Genomic DNA, 19,688 nt, shown 5'->3' on the forward strand with positions numbered 1-19,688 from the left:
ATTTCCGAGTTCAATTTCTATCTTAAGAAACATATAATTATAATTAAAAAGTGTAGTTTTTAATTATCGTGATTAGTAGGATTGGAAATCATTATGATATGTTTTCAATATAAATAATATTCTATTCCACTATTTATTCCCATTCAACCTAACTATAGTGAAATGTACATGTTTATCGTATCTTTTACATCGAATAGTTACATATATTTGTTAAACAAGGAAGCGCTCACACAGTTGATTGAAATGATACATAATATCAAAGGTATTTGAAATTCAAATTGATCATAACATATTTTCGATTTCGTTTATCATTGATATCATTTGAAAGTTATGCACTAATAATTTTAATTTATGCATGAAAAAGTGAAGATAATACACAGTGGTATGATTGATTGTATGCTGTCTTAACGTCCCTCTACAGAATTTTCCATTCAAATGAAGACATCACCAAGACCAGTAAAGGGCTGAAAATTCGAAGCCTGACCTTCCGTTTGGGGGCGAACGCTCTACCTCCAGACCACCGCGACGATTCACATAGTGGTCTATTTAAAAAGAAATACAAAGTTGAGTGTAGAGAGTAGGATAGACAAGTTTTATCCATCACATTTGAAATAACGCCTTTAAGATAACGCATTCATAATAAAGTTGAATTTACCAACCGACTTCGAAATTGCTATTTCCTTAGTACTTTTTCTAAATACGCCTTAATTACATGAATTCCTACCCGTGAGTAGACAACATCCCTCTTCATTTCGATATGATACAATGTATATTTACGGATGTATATTTAATTGTTGGGATAAAATTTAGAAAGTCATTTCAAAATTAAAGATTATCTCCCTCATGCATAGCTTTTATCCTTGGACGAATTTGGCTCCAATTTTTGGCACTCTAGTTTTCCTTTTAACTCTTACAAGTTTATTGTTATTTCGAATTTCCAAAGTTTCAGTTTGAACGTCACTGAAGAGACATTATTTGTACAAATGCGCATCTGGTGCATCAAAATCGGTTCCGTATAAGTTTTACATGTAGTTACATGTACATACAGTAAAAGTCATTTGTGTGAAATTTCTTTTGAAGTATGGAAGGTGAAGATAACGAACAGTGATCAATCTCATAACTCCAACAAACAATACAAAATAGATAGTTGACCAAACACGGAACCCTGGACATACCAGAGGTGGGATCTGGCGGCCGTTTCACTAAACGATCGTAGATCGTAAACGTAGACTTAAATGTGAACGTAGCACGTAAGACCGTTTCACTAAAAGTTACGATTTGTGATTTACGATCAATATTGATCGTAACCCTACGAGTGGTCTAGGACTATCGTAAGTGCTCCTACATGCACGTAAATGAACAATATGGCCGCCATGCTAGCCCGCCTGAGATCATTTTGTGGTAGTATTTACCTGATTGAGTTTGTTTATACTTTGTAGGAAGAAAACAATCACAATGACTTGCAGTCTGCTTTTGCACAAAAATATTGTACAGTCCGAGCCCGAATCTTAAATCAATATTAGAGTTGTCCTTCTTTGTAACGCACACCCACAGAAATGCCAGTGATACCACAGATATAGTAAATTCATTGTATCACAGAGTTCGGGTCCAAAACGGTCCTAGCCCCTGTGACCAGTCTGCTGAAGTAAATGTAAAGGCAATGAATTCATATTTTAAAAAGTGAGGAGGAGGGGGGGGGGGGTAGTCCATATATCAAACTTTGCATGTAATGATAACGAGAACAGTTGCTAGAAAAGTAATATGGGGAGGGGGTGTTATTGCTATATGCGCCTGCATCACCGTTAGTTTACATGTATATTTAACATTAGCCAGAATTCAAGTAATTCTCATAGGCATGTTCAGAAATTAAGTTTCTTTAGAAACAGTTCATTTAAATCCGAGACGTTGCGATTCGACGGACTCAGTTATTTTTTTCTCGTCAGATCAATACTTTTGATGCAACTGACTAACTGCATAATATATGCACATTCGAATGATAAACATTACAAATTTTAAGGAAAATATGATAATAACATGATTTGGTAATGGGAGAGGGGTTAAAATCCCAATTTTGCAAGTGGAACGTTTCTGTAGTTTTATGAAGGTCGTTAGAAATTAAACATACAAACCTAGACCTATATGTATACACATAAAATGGATGGGTCATTATCGGATCCTTGGGGTTCCGACCCCTTGTTATAAAGTACAATCCCGTGGAATATACATCATCACGTAAAGATGGAAGTTAGCATATGCTTACATGCCTAAACGGAAAAAATATATGTATATAAAATACAAACGCATGGGGAAAATAAATTTAACGTCATTTAAGGAACAAATTGAGCCCATGATTTGTTTAAAACTTATACAAATAAGTGAATAGATATGTCATTAGTGTTATAGCGTATTTTACAACAATGTTTAAACGCCGGAGTTCATGTATATATATATATATATATATATATATATATATATATATATATATACCCATGATTTGAACATAGTTTACTTGGCATTTAAAATTCTAAAATGTAAATCTTTTATGTTATTTCTCATATCATTTTTTCCAAACTTTTAGTTACATGAAAGTCAATAAAAATTATCCTATCAATTGTTTAAACGTTACACTAGAGATCGGGCTCAAAATTTCCATTGTTTTTGTTGACTTGTTCGGGTTACTGCAGACGATAAGGATATGTTTAAAACCTTTAACCATGAGGAAATAATGATTGAATATTTCTTTCCATGGTAGGATTAATTTTAAATCTACCTCCATAGAGAAAAGAGTTCTAAAAAGTCAGACGTAAATTGCAATCGTAAGTGTTACGACTACGATAGGTTTCGTGAAACGCTCGTATACGTGCGAGTCAAATGATCTTAAACGTAATCGTACGTTTACGATCTACGATCGGTTAGTGAAACGGCCCCAGGTGCCTAGGAGGAGTAAGCATCCCCTGTCGACCGGTCACACTCGCCGTCAGCCCTATATCCCGATCGGGTAAACGGGGTAATCCGTAGTCAAAATCAGTGTGCCAAGAACGGCTTAACAATCGGTATGAAACACGTCAGACAGCATTTGATCCAATGATAGGTTGTATTGACGAACTAGATCGTTATAACGACCATAGAATTTGCGAAATGCTGACTTCAATCGAGACTGTTAAAACCCCTGTACCATCAACTTGTTTGTCAGTAAAAGCCTCGATTTAAAAACTGACCATACGCAGAACAAGCGCTTGCGCTTTGAATCAGTTGAGAGATGTAAACACTATAATTATGCAGGTGATGATGGAATATTGCTACATAAATTTGTAAAGTTGACGATGGAGAAACTGAAATCAACCCGTTTGTCATACAGTTGACTTGTCAGTTTGCCGTTAATGTCTACTTTCAATAAAATATATAAGTATGAAGCAGACGTGGACGACTCTATAGTTTGTTTTTATCTCGAGCTCGCGGGGATATATCGAATCGACATATGAATGAAAGTTACTGTTGTTAAGAGTCAAAACAGATAGCATCAAGCATTTCATGGAAAGCGAAAAAAATTGTTTTTGAAAAGCTGCTGATATGTATTTGATTTTATCCCATTTAATTAATACAAAAACAAACTTAAAAGTGAGCTGGACGCGGTACGGGTCTGGTATCTAAAGACATGCTTTTCCTTAGCAACGGGTGCACAAATCCTTGTGAAAATCAATGATTTTTAGGTATCTTAGGGGGATCTATTTCCTGTAAGTAAATATTTTGTTATTTTGTCTACTTGATTTAGATTCATATTGGTTTTACCCATTTCTAAAAAATAACAAACGCTCAATTTTGCCATAAGAACGGATAAAAACATGAATTTTCACACTTACTAATTTTCAAATATAGCAGAAGTTTATCGTTATATAGTTAAAATCTACAACCGCCCTTGGAAACATGAAATTTTTATTCTTGTTGGGGATCATCTATATATTGTATCTGTAAAATATAATTGGTTGGCATTCTAAGTACAGAAAAATTATAAAAGGTTCAAATGTATGTAAAGCTTGCATTTCAAATATTTTTTAGGAAGTAGGGGGAAACTAATTAATTTCAAAATCTATAAGAACATAATTCATATTTGTTCTCATAATTAAATATTGATATATTTTGTACTTATTGTTGATTGGAAAATTCACCGACATTTGAAAAATAATTTTTAAATATTGTTCAGACGTTATAATAATTATTTATTTAAGGTCAGAGTAGCTTAAAGGATCATTTTTGTGTTTGAAAATGATATTGCGTATTGAAAATGGCCACCAATTTTCCTTCTAAAATTTATTTGGTATCTTAAAATATGGGGAAAAAAGAAAGAGAAATTTCTCAACCAGTTAAAGAAGCAACTAGTTTGTCATTTGGTTACCCCCACCCCCACCCTTGCCGAATTTACAACTATCTAGATACAGCGTATCTAGAGATAACAAATTTTTAGAATTTGAAGAAATTGGCAATATCAATGATTTTCAAACATCAATCAGTCTAAATATAGTGCTTACATGTATATGTGTCCTATGTGCATTGGTAAAAGACAGCAAATATGGAAATTTAAGATTTTTAAAATAGCTACTTTGAATCGCTGTTTTTAGCACAAAGCAAGAACACCCAACTAAACGTTTGTTTAAACACTGCACACAAATTGTAAATGTTGTCATTTATCATCTTTATAATTCATTTTTGGAAAGCATCTTTCATACATCATACAGTGTTTTTTGTTTGAAAATGTACTAGCAGTTTAATTCAAACAACCCTGAAGAGAATTGAAAAAGCTGCAATTGACACGAATTTTGCTTTTTCAATTTAAGTAATTTGTAACCTAACCACATAGTTGTCATTGCTTCAATGTCGGTCGACTGTTACTCTAAAACATAATGCGAAAGTTTGATCACTATATCTATTCCATTTGTACATTCAATATCATGGTTTTAAAGTAACCAATCAAAATGATGTTATTCATTATACGAGTTCTAAAGTTTTTCTCTTATAACAAATCATTGCAATGTTGGTATGAATTCATTAAATGAACTGAAGACATACGTTGAAATCGAGAGTATGATCCACATATGTATCTATTCTCAGCTGAACTAACCAATATACATATATATGCAAGGAGCTAACAATGCGATTGATGCATTTTGAAAGTACATGTACAGAGCAAATATTTCCGCGATTGACCACTGTTCGTTATCTTGACGTTTTAATAAACTGATGATAACGCTGACTCATGGTTATCCGAGGGATGTTCCAGTACTGACAAGAACTGAGAGATCTCTAAAAATAAAAATATGTCACTGATTCTTTCAAAACCTCTCTGCGCATTAATGTAAATACGCATGTTGTTTTTTTCCCCATACATAGCAATGTACATTATTCAATTTACCTGGACAACATTATGTGCGTTAACCACAATGTACATTTAGAAATATATTCAATCCTTAAAGATTATATAGCTCTGTTAAGTTCTTTTCCTATTTCGTTCAAGGCAATAAAGCGCCACACCACACAGGAAAAAATCATAGTTAGTAAATGTTGAAAGCTTGTAAAACCATGTGCATGAAAAGTGCTACTAGAATCACATATAGTAGGTAAAATAACTTCTTTCAATTCAATGAATGTTCACTGAATACATGTAGTGATTTCAAAGATACTGAATGGCAGTTTGATATCAGCTGCTTTGTGGTGACCATTAGATGACTCAAGTCACAGAAATGACCAATTTCAAGATGATGTATTTAATCGAAATCATAACAATCTCTAGAGTACAGTACATGAACTTGAGAAAGGTTTTACATAAACACATGTAATAGAGTCGTTAAATATTTCTGATAGTAATGCATTGTGAGCGATTTTATTATTTGATAAAGAAATGTTTTTATTTAGGTCTTTAATCTTCTCAAGTAAGATGGGAACTTCCAACATCATATAATGATCTCTAATTTTCCCATAATAGTGAACGCAAAGGTACAAAAAAAAGAAACCATCTAAAATTCCCCTCCATTTTCCACACTAAAACAACGGTTTCATTCCTGACGAAACCCAGTATCAGTGCCTTTTATCATTTTCAAAATCTAAATGTGGGGAAACAATATTTTTCTGGAATTCTGTAAACATCCGTAATTGAGTATATTTAAGGATAATTTCAATTGACTCTACGGCAAAATCAAAATGCTGAGAATAGTTACATTTGTAGCAATATTGATTGCTGTAAATGCGGGGGCCTCGAGCTCAGAACGAGCTAAACTTCTGGAAGACCCAAAGGGTACCCAAATCAACACAAAAGATTTGTTTCTCAAACAAGAAAAAGAAAGAGCTGTAAATGGAAATGAAAATTTAAGTCTGGTGGATCTTTCGAAAAAAGCTGCGGAAGGATTCGAAGGTATCCAAGATGAATTTGACGAAGAAAATGAGATTGATCCCGATGATATCCAAGATGAATCTGATGTAGAAAATGACAGTGATTCTGATGATTTTGAAGATGAACCTGGCGAAGAAGGTGACGATGATTCCGATGATTCCGATGATATCCAAGATAACTCTAACGAAGAAGATGACGGTGAATCCGAAAGTTTCCAAAATGACTTTGAGACTGAACACGTTGTTGGAAATTCTTTAGAGTCCTCTTTGTCTCAGCTTAATGATATGATAAAGAAAGCTAATCCAGGATCACCAGAAGAGGTACTTCTACGTTTTAAACTACTGTATACGTACAATATTTACATAAAGAGAGAGAGAGAGAGAGAGAGAGAGAGAGAGAGAGAGAGAGAGCATAGAAAATGCTATTTGAATACCCACTTTTACATTTTGTGTGCTTTATTAAATGTGACTTCACTTGGGGAAGTTATATTTAGTTCAGAATTCAGTGCTATTTTCGTGCTTTGTCAAGAAATATTTCTAGAACGTGTTAAGAGTTATGTATGATGATAAGTCAGGTGAATAATATTTTTAGAATGTATGTAAATATCATGGGGTTCATATTACCTGTAATATAGAGAATATACTGGATTTTATAGGCTTCCAAGAGAAGTTTTGAAGATAAGGATATGATCGATGGGGACATTAAACTAGACGAAGAGTCTGCTGCGGAACTTGTAGATTTTTACAAGAGAAATCCACAGTACCTAAGTCTTGACAGCAATGTCACAAGTGCCTCTGTAAGTATCTGAGCAAGCTTAGCATCAAAAACTTTGATGTAATATCGTAAGTCTAACGTAAACAGTAGAAATGCTAGAACCACAGCCAATTAGAAACCAACATTCTGTGATGAGAATCGAAAATTAGAAACGATGATGAGAACGTCCGTGTAAACTTCTAAAGGAAAGGAATAGTCATGTACCGATTGTCGACGACTTTTGATTGTCGGTCGCTATAACTGAAACGATGTGAATAATCGATTGCCATTTTCAAAATCGAAAATCGCCGACGTCGGTATATTTTTTATAATACGAATATTCCTGACGCGACTTCACTAAAATTAAAAATGGCTGACGAAGTTGAATCATCCGATAAGATTGAATATTGTTTTAACGTCCCTTTTGAGAATCTTTCACGCATATGGAGACGTCACCATTGCCGGTGAAGGGCTGCAAAATTTAGGCCCATACTCGGTGCTTACAGTCTTTGAGCAGGGGGGATCTTTATCGTGCCACACCTGCTGTGACATGGACCGGGGCCTCCGATTTTGCCTCTTACAACAAGCAAGGGGTAATGAGGCTCTATTCTAACCCATAGGAACAACAACAGTCGAGAGATATATCCCTATTCCAGGAAAACAAAATCGAAAGTATGGTATTACTATCTTCAAATTTGAAATGATTTTAGACGTCTCCATAGTGCAAAATTCTCGAGAGAGACGTTAAACAAAATATAATCCATAAATCTTATGATTTTATTCTAATTAACTTAATATTTAGGGTAAAACATAAAGTAAATTTAATATATTTCTGCCATAGATTTGAAATGAATAAAATTCGATTATTTTTCCATTAATCAATCGAAAAGGTGTTTCCGATTAATCCGATCATCGATTAATTTTTTTCCTGATTGCACATCACTAGAAAGGACAATGTGAGCTGATATTCTAATTCATTCCGAATTAGAACTATATATATCAGTAGAAAACTGTTCACAAGGAGTACCCGGTCGTAAGTAATATAAGTTATGTATGTACATGTACAAAACTAATTGCGGTTCAGCATTGAACTGTGCTTTACTGTCATCTTGTTTGAACGAAAGTGTTCATGTATATTTGTCTACAACTATTTATATTTTAAAGAAGTATGGATAAAACATGCGTTTATCGCAACAAAATCGTTACATGCCCAATTTAATTAAAATTAGATCTTCCATCCGCTTCCCAGATTTCGATACGTCGCCACGGAAGATCTAATTTTAATACGCGACGTATCGAAAACTGGGGAGCGGATGGAAGATCTAATATAATGTTGATTTATTTTACAACTTTCAGGGCAATCTCACAAAACAAATGATATCTTAGTAGCATCAGTTTGCAGAAAGAGGTTTAGTTTTGGGAAAGTGTACATAAGATTCAGTTTTTGACTTTTGATTGTGAGAATAACTTGATTTTAGTGGAGTAAACGGATGAATTTTAAGCCCAGAAACAGCTCTTGTCGGACCTTGCCCTAAATTAGTCGTTCATATTTAATGAAGGAGTGTGCAAAGACTACCAAACCAATATATCGTTATATTTTTATTAGATATTGCTAAGGTATCCTTGTATAAATAATGTGTATTCGTATAACATGTTCGTATTGAATTAGAGTTACTCAGTGCCTTAAATCCGCACACAATGTACAAGGTTAATTAAAAGAAGGAAAACAAAACAAAGGGTCCTTTTATTGAAAACAAAATAGCTGGTGGAATCATTGTCAACGTGTTATAAGAAGCTCTGATACCGGATAAAATGTCATACTCATTCCACGACATAGATGTATATTCACACATAAATTTGATGACTGACATTCCACACATCAATTGATTGATTGATTGTAGTTTTACGCCATTTTGATACGGCAGTTAACTAATTGAAATAGTTTCTTTTTTAGCAATTCGTTATTCTTTTTTTCAATTAGAGTTGATCAGCCCCTTAAACCTGCAAACAAAAAGGAAAACAAAACATTTTTTCTGAAGGCCCCCCATGAACCTACTTTTTTTCGAAAATCAGGGACACAATCTTTTGCGTGTCAAGGGGGTTGTGATATCTGACATGGGAACACTTTAACGTCCAATCCGACGGACATCACACATTAATTGAATCAAAGGACGATATAGTATGAATGTAATTTACAGCAATCTGACTGACCGAAAATCCAAGGTCTAATAACTTATATAAATATCTTTATCTAAAACTGAGAAGCTCTTAATCATGATTTGTATAAAAGGAACCAATTATTAATCTTCCCGATCCTTAAAGCTGTATGGTCCGAATTACAATTTTTTTTCCATTTCGTAAAAACGCAATTAAATCATCGCACGTATGTAGTTATGAGACTGTGCGACATATCATCAATTATTTCACCTGTTTTAACCCAAATAATTTGATTTAAATCGATGTTTACAAATAACCGCGTCGCTCTGCCATTTCATGTGACAGTCACGTGACCAGTTCAAACTTTCAGATCATCGGTGGTCTTATCTGTGTAAAGCTGTGTATTTTGTTATAACAGTACCGTACCATAAGTTTAATAGAAATAAAAATATCAAATACCTCTTAGTAATTCGTTGTTTTACGCTCTTTCAGCCTTAAAACTAGACAGTTGCTTATGAGTTAATACATCATGTTGGGATTCCCCTGACGCGCGTGGGTCTATTTATAGACGTCTATTATGGGATGATTTATATATGTAGCCACCATATTTACTTTCAAAATAATATTCGCTCTGTTTTCTTTTACATGCAGATGTTTTCAAACATGTAATTAAGGGAAAGTTAATAACTTTATAAAGTAATTAATCTGCTTTAAAGTAATTATGTACAAAAATAATACGTGAACATCGGGTCATACAGCTTTAAATGAAAGGTGAAGATAACGAACAGGGAAAACAAAATTATAACTCTCCCTGCAAGGTAGTAAGATTTTCAAAATGATCTAAAACACCAGATGGTACACAGTCATGAGAATAACAAAAATCGCTGACTATCCAAAACAAGTCCTCATCCATTACAATGTTGTGTTAAACATGTCCTCATCCATTACAATGTTGTGTTGATCATTTCATATGCATTCATAATACTACATAATTCCTACATGTGTTCTAAGATATCAACAAATGTTTCAAATTCAAACCAAAGTTTTCTTTTGTTACTTGTTGCAGGACAGAAAACATAGATCCGTCAAATGTATACTTGAACTAATAAAGTCCTGGTGATTGAAAATGCCCATGCATTATATGACAGGTTTTTTCCCCATTTTTGGGTTGACATAGCTATAGTTTGTAAATATGGTACAGTTTGTATTGAAATTAGAAAAACCTTTCCAAATATATGTTTTATGGTTTATGTTGGTATTTCAATCTGTATGTAGCTTCCTTATACTACGGATAAAAGGAAGGTTAACAACAAACGATTTCGAAAATGGAAAATGCCGATCAGATACAAATGCAAAACCGGACCAAAAAACAGTAAGATATGCCAATATCTTAATTACCATACATTGCAAATTTAATGGCATCAATGCATCAGTACGTGCAAACAATCGGAAATGAACTATCGCCTAATGATATACTTAATCATATACCTATATCAATACCGATAATATTAAACAGGGGCAGTGATAAAACAGGCGATAAAGATTTGGCAACGAGAAACTTGCATACGATTTAAAGAAAAGAAATCATGGATAGTTTTGCCACCAAAAATCACCTTCAGAGGAAAGAGGAAAGGGTAAGTTTTCTTGGATGCTCTTTGATTAGGGAAGTCGAAATCAGGGTATATCCCTTTTTCTATTTCGATTTTATATATATTATATGCAAATAGAAAACATATTTATTGCAATTATCGAAAACCAAAGCATAACAGTTTTTCCCATAATTACGAAATGAATGTTATAGATGCTGGGCAAATATTGGAAAAAGGCTATTTGGAAACACAGTTAACCTTGGAAAGGGTTGTCAAAGCGTAAGTGTGACATTTTTGTTTTGCAATAATACAATCTTATTTTCACTATCATAAGGTTTAGTTTAGTCCTTGATATCCATTATCATAATTTACAACAATATCAATACGTTACAACGCAGCTACAACATCACCGGATTCCGATTTAGATACCCGAAATGCAAAACTGGGTTTAACGAGCAATACTATAATAAAGAATTTGGGATGAAAGCCTCATTCTACGTTCTTTACTTTTATACATGATATATAAGTTTTAAATTAGTGAAAAGGACATTAATGTCGTCAAATAAAACGTCATCATGCAAGTTGCAATTCTAGGAGCAGTGATGTACTGCTATTTGATGGTTGTGTTATTATCTATTTAATATATAGATATGTACACATTACCAGCTATGGATGAAGTGTCACACATCATGACTTATGCAAGGTCGTAGCAATGAGAGATCGTTTTCGTATATTGATAGAAGAACTTGATTTCAAAGCCTAAATTATGTTCCGGAAAACAATTTCAAAGTCTGAAGCGGGTACTCATTAGTATAACATGTTCCATCCTAAAATGTGAGATTGAAATCAACATTTATGGTTTTGAGATAGAGACGCAACAGTGAAGAAAACGAACAGTACCAAATCTCTTAATCCCTATAAAGAATACCATACTAAGAGTAGGGCAAACATGGACCACTTAGTATACACGAGGTGGTATCAAGTGCATGTATTATGATTAAACAGCCCTAGTTAAGCGGCACAACCGCCGAGAGTTCTCTATCCTGACCAGGTAAACGGAGCAATCCGCCGTCAAAATCAGTGTGTAAAGAACGGTTTAACAATAGATATGAAACCCGTGGACCAGCATTCAATCCAACAACAGCATTTATAAATTCATTATACCGACCATATAATTTGCAAAATCCTGATTTCAATCGAAACTGTTGAAATCATTGCAACATCAAATTCTTTGTCAGACGTGTATCTCCATTTAAAAATAGATATGCAGGCGCCATCTGTGAGTGATACTCGTCCTGTCATTTAAAAAAAATTCTGGTATAAAGAATCGAACTTATCAATTAATATTCAATCCTAGAAATCCTGATATCAATCTTAGGTGTTCGTATTTCGTTTGGGATGTAAAGGGAATTGCATATTTATGTTCAAAAACAGTTTAGTGCATTGCATGAAAGGCATACCCGTTAAAGAAGATAGTGAACTTGATATTGCCTCCCCCCAATAAAAACCAAGTAGTAATACTAATCCTTAATTTAACTGCCTGTATATATTAGATACAATTTGCACGTTTTGCACATTACATGTGTATATTTTTCTATCTATAGGATCTGAAAACAAACTAAGGTTTATTATGATAAACCTATACTCTCCCCTAGAAAAAGACAATCTTTCGTTTTGTTTCATATTTACATCGGCTAACTTATAAAATGCATCTCCATAGTTCTATATTTTATGTATACTGAAGCTATTTCTTTTAAAAACATGTTACTATATACTCAACAAAATCATTTTAGTTTTTATGTTGGCATTATTGAAAACTAACAACTCAACTCCATGAGTTAACGGCAAACTAAAATCTTAAGTTTATGAAAAGGGGGATGAATTCAGGTTCTCCATCATTAACGGACAGCTTCGCATATTTTTATACCATTATTCCATTATCACCTGCACACTGTTAAAGTGGTTATTTACGGTTGGGGTTAAGCATGCATTTTTCCATTTCCAACATTACGCGTGTGGGAAATACACTGTAACTGAATATGATAATTTATTATGTTCCCCAAACAAAGGTTGGAAACATATTGTTTTTACTCTGTTTCTTATTATCATTATTATTATTATTATTATTATTATGTTCCCCAAACAAAGTTTGGGAAAATATTGTTTTTACTCTGTTTCTCCTTATTATGTCTCCGAACACAAAATGTCGGAGACATATTGTTTTTGCTCCGTTTCTTATCATTTGAAACTTATACGGTACCAATTTGGATGCACCAGATGTGCATTTCGACAAATAATGTCTCTTCAGTGATGCTCAACCGAAATGTTTGAAATCCGAAATAACAATGAAGTTTTAGAGCTATTATAGCCAGAAACAGCGTGCCAAAAAAGTGGAGTCAAATTCGTCTAAGGATAAAAGGTATGTATGAGGGAGATATTCCTTAATTTTTAAATGAATTTCTAAATTTTATAACACCAATTAAATATACATCCGTATTATCAAGCTAGTAACGAAGTACTTAGCTACTGGGTTGTAGAGACCCTCGGGGACTAACAGTCCACCAGCAGAGGCCTCGACCCAGGGGTCATAATGTAAAACGTATACGGTACCAATTTGGATGCACCAGATGCGCATTTCGACAAATAATGTCTCTTCAGTGATGCTCAACCGAAATGTTTGAAATCCGAAATAACAATGAAGTTTCTTATTATGTCTCTGAACACAAAGTGTCGGAGACATATTGTTTTTGCTCCGTTTCTTAATCTTCTTCTTCTTATTATTATTATTATACCCCCCGCAACAAGTTGTGGGGGGGGGGGGAGTATACTGGAATCGGGTTGTCCGTCTGTCTGTCCGTCCGTCCGTCCGTCCGTCCGTCCGTCTGTAGACGCAATGGTTTCCGGACTCTAAAGCATTATCCTTTCCACCTACCGTCACCATATTATACATATGGACTACCCATGGGATGAAGATGTTCCCAATCGATTTTGGGGTCAAAAGGTCAAAGGTCAAGCGCACTGGACATCGAAGTAGCAATATGGTTTCCGGGCTCTAAAGCGTTATCCTTTCCACCTACAGTCACCATATCATACATATGGACTACCCATGGGATGAAGATGTTCCCTATTGATTTTGGGGTCAAAAGGTCAAAGGTCAAGCGCACTGGACATCGAAGTAGCAATATGGTTTCCGGGCTCTAAAGCATTATCCTTTCCACCTACAGTCACCATATCATACATATGGACTACCCATGGGATGAAGATGTTCCCTATTGATTTTGGGGTCAAAAGGTCAAAGGTCATGCGCACTGGACATCGAAGTAGCAATATGGTTTCTGGGCTCTAAAGCGTTATCCTTTCCACCTACAGTCACCATATCATACATATGGACTACCCATGGGATGAAGATGTTCCCTATTGATTTTGGGGTCAAAAGGTCAAAGGTCACGCGCACTGGACATCGAAGTAGCAATATGGTTCGGTTTGTCATGCCATTTGTTTTTTACACTCAGAAAAGAGGTAGTTTATACCTATTACCAACACCCTTTGGGAGATTGGGGTAAGCGGGGGGTATTCTTAGTGAGCATTGCTCACAGTACCTCTTGTTATTTTCTTATTATTATTTTCCCTCTTCTTTAGTGAGAAATTTGTCAGCGCGATTATATGAAAGTGCTTCGACTGATCAACTTCAAAGTTTGTGAGCTGATAGGGGGTCATAAGGAGGGGTGCAATCAACTTTCCAAATTTTCAAAATGGCCACCGTTTCAAACTCGCCGCTAAAAACGTCAAAAAATCAAAGTTGTTGGATTTCAACCAAATTTCATTTCTAGGGTAATATTGTGACCCCGAGTTCATTTCCACTATCAACATTTTCTTTTGAGCCGCCATTTTTAAAATGGCTGCCATATACCGAAATATTTGAAAGTGTTAAAATCTCGACAGCATTTGGGTTCTGGGTCAATTGAGGTTCCACAGTTCTTTTTTAGCATCAGTATTTCCTTCCAATCTATTTTCAAATGTTTCAAAATGGCCGCCATTGAAGAAAATGGCGGCCAAAAATCAAGTTTGTTGGATTTCAACCAAATTTAGTTTCTAGAGTTCTTTGAGGATCCTGAGTGCATATCTGGCATCAAAAACCATTTCTGGCATGGGGAGAACTTCAAAATATAGAACTTTTAAAAAAAAATAGAGACTTTCAAATATTTCGGTATATGGCGGCCATTTTGAAAATGGCGGCTCAAAAAAACAAATCTTCGGAGACATTTGTGTTGGCATCCCAACACAGTTATAGCTCGTTATTATTTTCTTATTATTATTCCTCTTCTTTAGTGAGAAATTTGTCCGTGCGATTTTATGAAAGTGCTTCGACAGATCCACTTCAAACTTTGTGAGCTGATAGGGGGTCATTAGGAGGGGTGCAATCAACTTTTGAAATTTTTAAAATGGCCGCCGTTTCAAAATGGCGGCTAAAAAACGTCAAAAAATTAAGCTTAAGCTGTCGGATTTCAACCAAATTCTATTTCTAGGGTAATTTGGTGACCCCGAGTCCATTTCCACCATCAAATACTTTTTTGGAGCCGCCATTTTGAAAATGACCGCCATATACCGAAATATTTGAAAGTGTTAAAATCTCTACAACTTTGGGGTTCTGGGGTAAATGGAGGGTCCACCATTCATTTCTAGCATCAGTATTTCCTTCCAATCAATTTTCAAATGTTTCAAAATGGCCTCCATTGAAGAAAATGGTGGCCAAAAATCAAGTCCGTCGGATTTCAACCAAATTTAGTTTCTAGGGTTTTTTGAGGATCCTAAGTGCATATCTGACATCAAAAACCATTTCTGACATGGGAAGGTGTTCGGAGACATTTGTGTTGGGATGGTTGGCATCCCAACACAGTTATAGCTCGTTATTATGTCTCCAAACACAAAGTGTCGGAGACATATTGTTTTTGCTCCGTTTCTTATTATGTCTCCGAACACAAAGTGTCGGAGACATATTGTTTTTGCTCCGTTTCTTATTATTCTTATTATTTTCTTCTTATTTTTCCTCTTCTTTAGTGAGAAATTTGTCCGCACGATTTTATGAACATGCTTCGACTGATCCACTTCAAACTTTAGAGCTGATAGAGGGTCATTAGGAGGGGTGCAATCAACTTTTCAATTTTTTAAAATGGCCGCCGTTTCAAGATGGCGGTCAAAAAACGTCAAAAACTCAAGGTTGTCGGATTTCAACCAAATTCTATTTGTAGGGTATTTTGGTGACACCAAGTCCATTTCCACCATCAAATTTTTTTTTTGAGCCGCCATTTTCAAAATGGCCGCCATATAACGAAATATTTGAAAGTGTTAAAATCTCTACAACATTTGGGTTCTGGGGTAAATGGAGGTTCCACAATTCATTTCTAGCATCAGTATTTCCTTCCAATCAATTTTCAAATGTTTCAAAATGGTGGCCATTGAAGAAAATGGCGGACAAAAATCAAGTCCGTCGGATTTCAACCAAATTCAGTTTTTAGGGGTTTTTGTGAATCCTGAGTGCATATCTGGCATCAAAAAGCATTTCTGACATGGGGAAGTGTTCGGAGACATTTGTGTTGGCATCCCAACACGGTTATAGCTCGTTATCATTCTTTTTCTCCGGACTGTTTTGTCCACGAGTGTTCTCAGAAACTACAAAAGGGATCAATATGAAACTTTCCAGGATGATAGTATAGCGTTTGTATATGTGCAGAACGGTAGACATTTTGTCTGCACGTGCATGTACGTGCATATCATAGGTAGGCATTGAGATCCTTAACTGATGTGCATGGTCAAAATTGCCAATCTGCACGAGTATGCACATGTACTTCATTTTGATTGGATGATACTAAAACATCTGTAACTCTCTTATGAATAACGAATGAGTTGATATTCACTGCATAGATAGATAATACGTATATCTATATATTGGGGTAATAAAAAATTGCCAACACACACGCGCATGCGCGTACATCGTCCCTCAAAACTTAATTTTTAAAGGACGATAACGTTTTTGTTTTTTATCAAATTCTTTTGATCTTGAGGTTCTATGTGCGTCTTGGTATTCTCTCCAAATTGCTCTGGTTAAAACTACTGCTCAGCACGTGCATGTACGTGTGCTGAATTCTGATTGGACGATTTTTAAATCACTATAACTTCCTTATATTTGATGGAAACATTATGAAATTCATACTGTGGGTATATGATACAAAGGCCTGTTAAATGATATCAACAGAAAGTGCAGAATCATACTCGCGTGCGCGTGTATGCCCGTGCATTACTTTTTTCATTACTTGGTACTGAAATGACCATATTAAATGCACTACGTCTAATTAAACGCTAAAATAAAATTATTTTTTTGCTATAGGTTTGCAATGACATCACTTTTTAATTGGGGGGAGGTTTGGGGAACATATGTAACGGTACCCGTTACAATTAGAACTAGTTTCAAATATTATTAACTGTACGTGTAGGGGAAAATTACTCGCTTATTACATGACCGCGTAAATAGTGTAAATTTCCCCCGTGGAAAAATAACGAATAATAATAAATAAATGATATCCCCTACATTGTTACCTGCACAAAATGCTTGATACTGATATGAATTTTGCATTTTAGGTGGGCATAGCTCTTCATGAAATAGGACACGCTCTTGGTTTTTATCATGAACAAAGCAGACCTGACAGAGGTAAATACGTTATCATTAAGAAGGGAAACATCCGACTGGGCAAAAAAAGAAATTTCTTCATCAGACCATCTAGAACCTACGGTACTAATTACGACTATGGATCAATCATGCACTATAGCGAAGAGGTAAGAAAATGAAATAACAAGTACAACCTGTACTAAATTATGTGTTAAAGCTATGGTGCAGGAAAATAATTCTGGTCTTTTTATGGGTTTTTGATTCATATACAAATTAAACGATTTCACATTTTATCAACAGGCCTTTGCCAAAAAAAGTGGTTTAAGAACAATCATCGCCAAACAACGTCATTATGGGCGGACAATGGGCCAAAGAATTGGTTTATCGTTTGATGACATCAAAGCTGCCAACTTCCACTACTGTCAGAGTATGCCTAACATTCAAAATACTTTACACAGAGAAGTAACTTAATATTGTTGGTGATATTAAATATGAAAGTCTGATCAAAAGAAAGTCGATTCAATGAGGAATGTATATACTGTTGCATTCCATGTTGTAGAGAGGTGCAAAGGAGGACTGAAATGGTCAAAGTGCAAAAATGGTGGATACAGAAATCCTAAAAAGTGTACAAGATGTAAATGTCCTGATGGTTGGACTGGAAAGTATTGTACTGTACTAAGTTACTCCAGGCCTCGTGAGTTTATTAACTTGTCTTAAAAGTAATAGCTTATTGGTAATTTGTAAATAAGACGAGTTTTACTTTGTATAATTCCAATTTTGAACCTCCACAGTTCCCTATAATATTTACGATTTGCAAATATCATAAAAAGTATTTTTTTTTTTGCAATGTAGACTCTACGTCATGTGGAAATCGGTATAGATATGCGACATCGAGTTATAAATCACTGGAGTCACCTGGGTATCCCTCTCCCGGATATACATCAGCAGCAAAGTGTTCATGGAGAATCAGGGTAATCTCAGTGTTTATAGTGATATGTTTTTCGTTTATTACAGACGTACTACGGAACCCTAAAATTTAAAACCCGGATAGGACATGTCCAGAATATTTTTGAAACTGGGTGGGTGTGATCAAGTCTTGAACATTCGCAGCAAGTCAGTACGAGTTTCAACAGTCACAATGAGGGCCCAATACCACTGAAACATTTTACTCTTGAAAACAGTTGATATATTAACAAATCTGATGGCAGCAATATCACGGAAATAGGGCATTACAGCTAGATGTACGCGTAGTCACTGGTCATATTATTATTTAAAGTGACAGTTATACATGTAACCGATCCCCAACAATGTGTCAGGAAATTTATAACGTAGAGTTATCGAACTTATATTAGTGGAAATTGGTTGAGTTGGGTTGGACAATTTCGCGAACTTGTGAGCCTATAATCATCTAGATACATGTACGTTCAATACGTCCTTTATATAAAATACATTCAGCTGTTTTATGTAGATACATGTAAGTCATTCCTTTTCTCATCAAGTGCACATGCACCTGAAGTGTGGATAGCTTGTATAGATCGTATGTATATACCCCCCTTTCCAGAATGAAATTATTTGATACAGAACCAAAAATGTAACCCAAATATGTTATTTCCCCGCCGATCACCCTCATAAGTTGTTCTGGATAGTCAGTTTGTACCTTCTGTAAGCTTTGGAGATGACCACTTGTGAGATACTAATCTACACACATTAGTACAGTATATCTCACAAACCGAGGTCCCGTGTCACAGCAGGTGTGGTACGATAAAGATCCCTCCTTGCTCAAAGGCCATAAGCGCCGAGCATAGGCCTAAATTTTGCAGCCCTTCACCGGCAGTGGTGACGTCTCCATATGAGTGAAATATTCTCGACAGCTCGGTTAAACAATATCCAATCAATCAATACATGTATATATTGGCAATGTTCATAAATGGCAGATAAGTCAATGCAAAGGTTTTAAATGTATTTTGTGAAAACTTTAAGAATTTATTCGCTGAAGCAAATTACAATATTTATTCGATCTATTTTGTTTATAAAAAAACATAGATAATTATGCCTACGTCCGAAAAATGATTTCAATGCATTGTTATTTTGTACCCAATACAAATGTTACATGCACATGACGTAATGACGCCACATAGAACAT

The 19,688-nt window shown here is 35.0% G+C and overlaps 1 protein-coding gene across 1 annotated transcript; it reads left to right on the forward strand.

Annotated features, from left to right (window-relative positions):
• Window positions 1-6,192: 6,192 nt before the first annotated feature.
• LOC125676750 (myelin transcription factor 1-like protein) lies at window positions 6,193-18,520 on the forward strand. Its single transcript, XM_048914574.2, has 5 exons — window positions 6,193-6,702; window positions 7,038-7,178; window positions 17,518-17,712; window positions 17,846-18,007; window positions 18,398-18,520. The coding sequence occupies exons 1-5, from the start codon at window positions 6,193-6,195 to the stop codon at window positions 18,518-18,520; spliced, it is 1,131 nt and encodes a 376-aa protein (XP_048770531.1).
• Window positions 18,521-19,688: the final 1,168 nt, after the last annotated feature.

Source organism: Ostrea edulis, chromosome 3 (assembly GCF_947568905.1).
Source record: "Ostrea edulis chromosome 3, xbOstEdul1.1, whole genome shotgun sequence".
Classification (NCBI taxonomy): domain Eukaryota; kingdom Metazoa; phylum Mollusca; class Bivalvia; order Ostreida; family Ostreidae; genus Ostrea; species Ostrea edulis.

Coding starts and splice junctions, on each gene's coding strand:
- LOC125676750 (XM_048914574.2), top strand. CDS start 6,193: ATGCTGAGAATAGTTACATTTGTAGCAATATTGATTGCTGTAAATGCG. Junction 6,703..7,037: donor ATCCAGGATCACCAGAAGAG/GTACTTCTACGT, acceptor TGGATTTTATAG/GCTTCCAAGAGAAGTTTTGA. Junction 17,713..17,845: donor TCATGCACTATAGCGAAGAG/GTAAGAAAATGA, acceptor TTTTATCAACAG/GCCTTTGCCAAAAAAAGTGG.